This window comes from Austrofundulus limnaeus, unplaced genomic scaffold (genome assembly GCF_001266775.1).
Source record: "Austrofundulus limnaeus strain Quisiro unplaced genomic scaffold, Austrofundulus_limnaeus-1.0 Scaffold380, whole genome shotgun sequence".
NCBI lineage: Eukaryota > Metazoa > Chordata > Actinopteri > Cyprinodontiformes > Rivulidae > Austrofundulus > Austrofundulus limnaeus.
In genome coordinates, this window is record NW_013952782.1 from 61,249 (window position 1) to 64,642 (window position 3,394).

A 3,394-nucleotide genomic window follows, 5' to 3' on the forward strand; every position below is an offset into this window, starting at 1 on the left:
GGACAACAGAGTTGCTTCATGGAAGAAGAACCTCAGCTTAGCCTGTTTGTCGCGCTAGCACTGAGCTAATACATATAAGGCAATATAGCGCCAGTGCTAACGCTAAAGCTAACAGGCTAAGCTGAGGTTCTTCTTCCATGAAGCAACTCTGTTGTCCTCCATCTAATACAGTAAATAAAATGGCTCCGTCCGTGTTAAAATATATTTTTAAAAACTAAACAGCCTACAGTATTTTTACAGTCTTTATTTTACAGTCAAAATAAATGTTTATCAAATAAAGTCTAATGTTACAACTTATCAGGGATCCCTTTAAATATAACTTGCCTTGTGCTGTAGGAACCCTGGTTTAATACAAGAACACCCATTTTAACTTGTCAGCAGTTCGATTCTTTTATTCATGACTTTTATAACCTCTAAGGGGAACATGAGCCTCCCACTTGGTCTTGTTTTACACACATTGGGGTCCACACTCCATATTCTGGAACTTCTGCTCTAACTGTTGAATGCGTTTTTCCTCCAGGGGCTTCAGAAGGAGTGTGTTTCCCACGCGACAGGCTCAAACACTGAGGGGACTCCCTCTCACCCACAGACCCCCAACTCCACCGCTCACCCCAACAATCAGGTTGGACATTCCACGAATGCCCCGTCGCCATGGCAGCAGCCTCACAACCACCTCCCCTCGCCCCCCTCCCTCCCGCCCGCCTCTACCTCAGGTGGTGCCGGACCCGACGCGTCCACTACCAAAGATGGCAACGCCGCAGCCGCGTCCCTTGGGAACGGGGGCTCAGGCGACAAGACGCCGGCGCCGCCTCCTCCACCACCGCCATCCACCGACAGCAAACAGGCGCAGGTAGACGGGCTGGCCAATCACGTCTCTGGAGATGGCGACAAGGCGGCAGAAGGCGACGAGGCTCCGAGCCTTAGCGCAGACAATCCCAGGCTATCTGCCCTGCTGGCGGGGGGGAAGGGCCCAGAGGAGAGCGAGAGGCCGTCTGAGGAGACGACGTCCACAGAGTCCCAGAAGAAAGTCAACAACATCCACCCGGCCGCCCTGCCCTCGCTTCCACAAGAGCAGGGCGGCTCCGCCACCTCCACCGCCACGCCCTCGCCCAAATCCTCTGAAAACACCCAACTGGACGCCCGCAGCCCCCCCAGCACCACGCCCGCAACGCCCGCCATCAACGGAAACGGCAAGGGGGGCATCTCGGAGGACTCGCAAAGCCCACTGAAGGCTGAGCCGCCCTCCTCCTTCACCGGTCTGAAAGCCACGCCTCCACACAGACACAGCTCGTCATCATCCTCCTCCTCCATTTCCATCTACCCCAGCTCCACGGACGTCCTGAAGGCCTGCAGGTGAGTCTGAAACAGGCCACAGGTCACACCGCTGCTCAGAACAGTTTGATTATTAGACATTCAAGAAAAATAGAAAAATACAACATATTTTGCACAGTGTTCCCACGGGTCCTTGAAATCCTTGAAAGTTTGTGAATTTGAAAAGATGATTTCAGAGCCCTGGAAAGTTTGTGAAAACAGCCAGAAATTACACTTGTCCTTGAATGTCCTTGAATATTTTTGTGGGATTGAAGTTCTCTATTCATACAACTGATTTTTAACATATGTAAAAAAAAAACATAGCCTTAGATTTGTTGCGGTTAATAACTCAGGATTACGGTAAACTGACGTGGTTTTCAACAAATAACTTGAGCCATAGTCATAGTTTTACCCAATCAGATCAGAGTAGGGCGGCTCTTTCTTTCTGAGCCCAGGTGAAGCACCACAGCTCCTCCTGTCCTCACCGAGCAGCAGCGTCTGGACATGTTCACATCCCCTCCTCCCAAACTGAGCTGCTGAACCTCCCAGGACATAATTACATGTCCATGTATTGTRGATATRAATGTAGAGTAAACATTTAATCCACTTTCYTTCATTGATTCTGACTCAACAACTTCTATKTTGTTCGGTTTTTCCTTGAATTTACATGATATTAAACCTGTTTATTGGTAACATTCTGTGGTAGCAGGAGGTAATTGCCATTGCGCTTGGTTCCTGAATTTGAGGAAATATGTGCTGGAAAGTYCTTGAAAGGTCCTTGAATTTGATGGTGACCAAGGTGTGGGAACCCTGTATACAAAATCAACAAGAACACTTGCAGGAATTGGTTTCCTGTTCTTAAAAATGCCTCTTCTGAGCAGCATCAGTGTGATTTGTTTTGAACAGGACTCCCCCCAGTGGTGGAGAAGTGTAACTACAGAATCACAAACAAATAGTTATGTAACCATCAACAAYAGTGAAGGCCACTGGGCCGTGTTGTTGCCATGCAGATTCCACTCAGCTCAATAGACCTCTTTGTTTTTAACTCAGTGTCCTSTTAGATTCATCAGAGCACCGTTCCAATTTTGTAGTTAGAAATCCTTTGGAAAAACAGAGGATTGATTGATTTGTGCTGAAAACGCTTCTTGTGTTGCGAGCAGAAACCTGGGGAAGAACGGGCTGTCGAACAGCAGCATCCTCCTGGATAAGTGCCCTCCCCCCCGGCTGCCGCCCCCTCCCTCACCAGCCCTGCCCAAAGACAAACTGAACCCTCCCACACCCAGTATCTATGTAAGTAGTTCAGTTAGAGGATAAGCTTGAGGGGTTCACTATAAAACTCTGCAACCTTTCACATTTCTTCATTTTTATTTATCTTTTTAAAACCAGCTGGAAAACAAGAGGGATGCTTTTTTCCCACCACTGCACCAGTTCTGCACAAACCCCTCCAACCCTGTCACCGTCATCAGAGGCCTGGCCGGAGCGCTCAAACTCGGTCAGTAACCTGTTCGCGTTACTCTTCTGCCACATTGCTGTTTTTTTTTATTTTGTAATGAACTTTTTTTTTTCTCCCTCTCTGTTATCCAGACCTGGGTCTGTTCTCCACTAAGACGTTAGTAGAGGCTAACCCGGAGCACCCGGTGGAGGTCTGGACTCAGCTCTTGCAGCCCGCCGACGAGAACTGGGACCCAAGTGGCACGAAAAAAATGTGGCGCTGCGAGAGCACCCGTACTCACACCACCATCGCCAAATACGCCCAGTATCAGGCCGCATCCTTCCAGGAGTCCCTGAGGGTTTGTTACACTTTGCTTGTTTTAGTTTAAAAAGATTCCTAAAATATTTAAGGTTTTTTTGTGTGTGTGTGTGTGTGTGTTTATTTTGTGTGTTTGTTTTTTTAACTCTTGGTTTCGTTTCAGGAGGAGAATGAAAAGAAGGCACTGAAGGAGCCGTCAGACACGGAGCCAGCATCAGCAGAAAGGTAGCTGAGACGCATTTTGGATTTTAGACGTGTTTTCATAATGGTGCGTTCACACCGAACGCGATTTCAGCATCAGGAGCAGCAGGTTTACATACAAAGTCTATGGTG

At 48.2% G+C, this 3,394-nt stretch overlaps 1 protein-coding gene across 1 annotated transcript in view; it reads left to right on the forward strand.

Annotated features, from left to right (window-relative positions):
* The window catches only part of LOC106528445 (histone demethylase UTY), a gene marked incomplete at both ends in the record, with an annotated part of 49,177 nt that extends 45,891 nt beyond the window's left edge, over window positions 1-3,286 (forward strand). Inside the window, 5 exon segments of the mRNA XM_014023611.1 lie at window positions 521-1,353; window positions 2,472-2,601; window positions 2,698-2,803; window positions 2,896-3,101; window positions 3,225-3,286. Of these exon segments, the coding sequence (XP_013879065.1) occupies window positions 521-1,353; window positions 2,472-2,601; window positions 2,698-2,803; window positions 2,896-3,101; window positions 3,225-3,286 (1,337 nt within the window).
* Window positions 3,287-3,394: the final 108 nt, after the last annotated feature.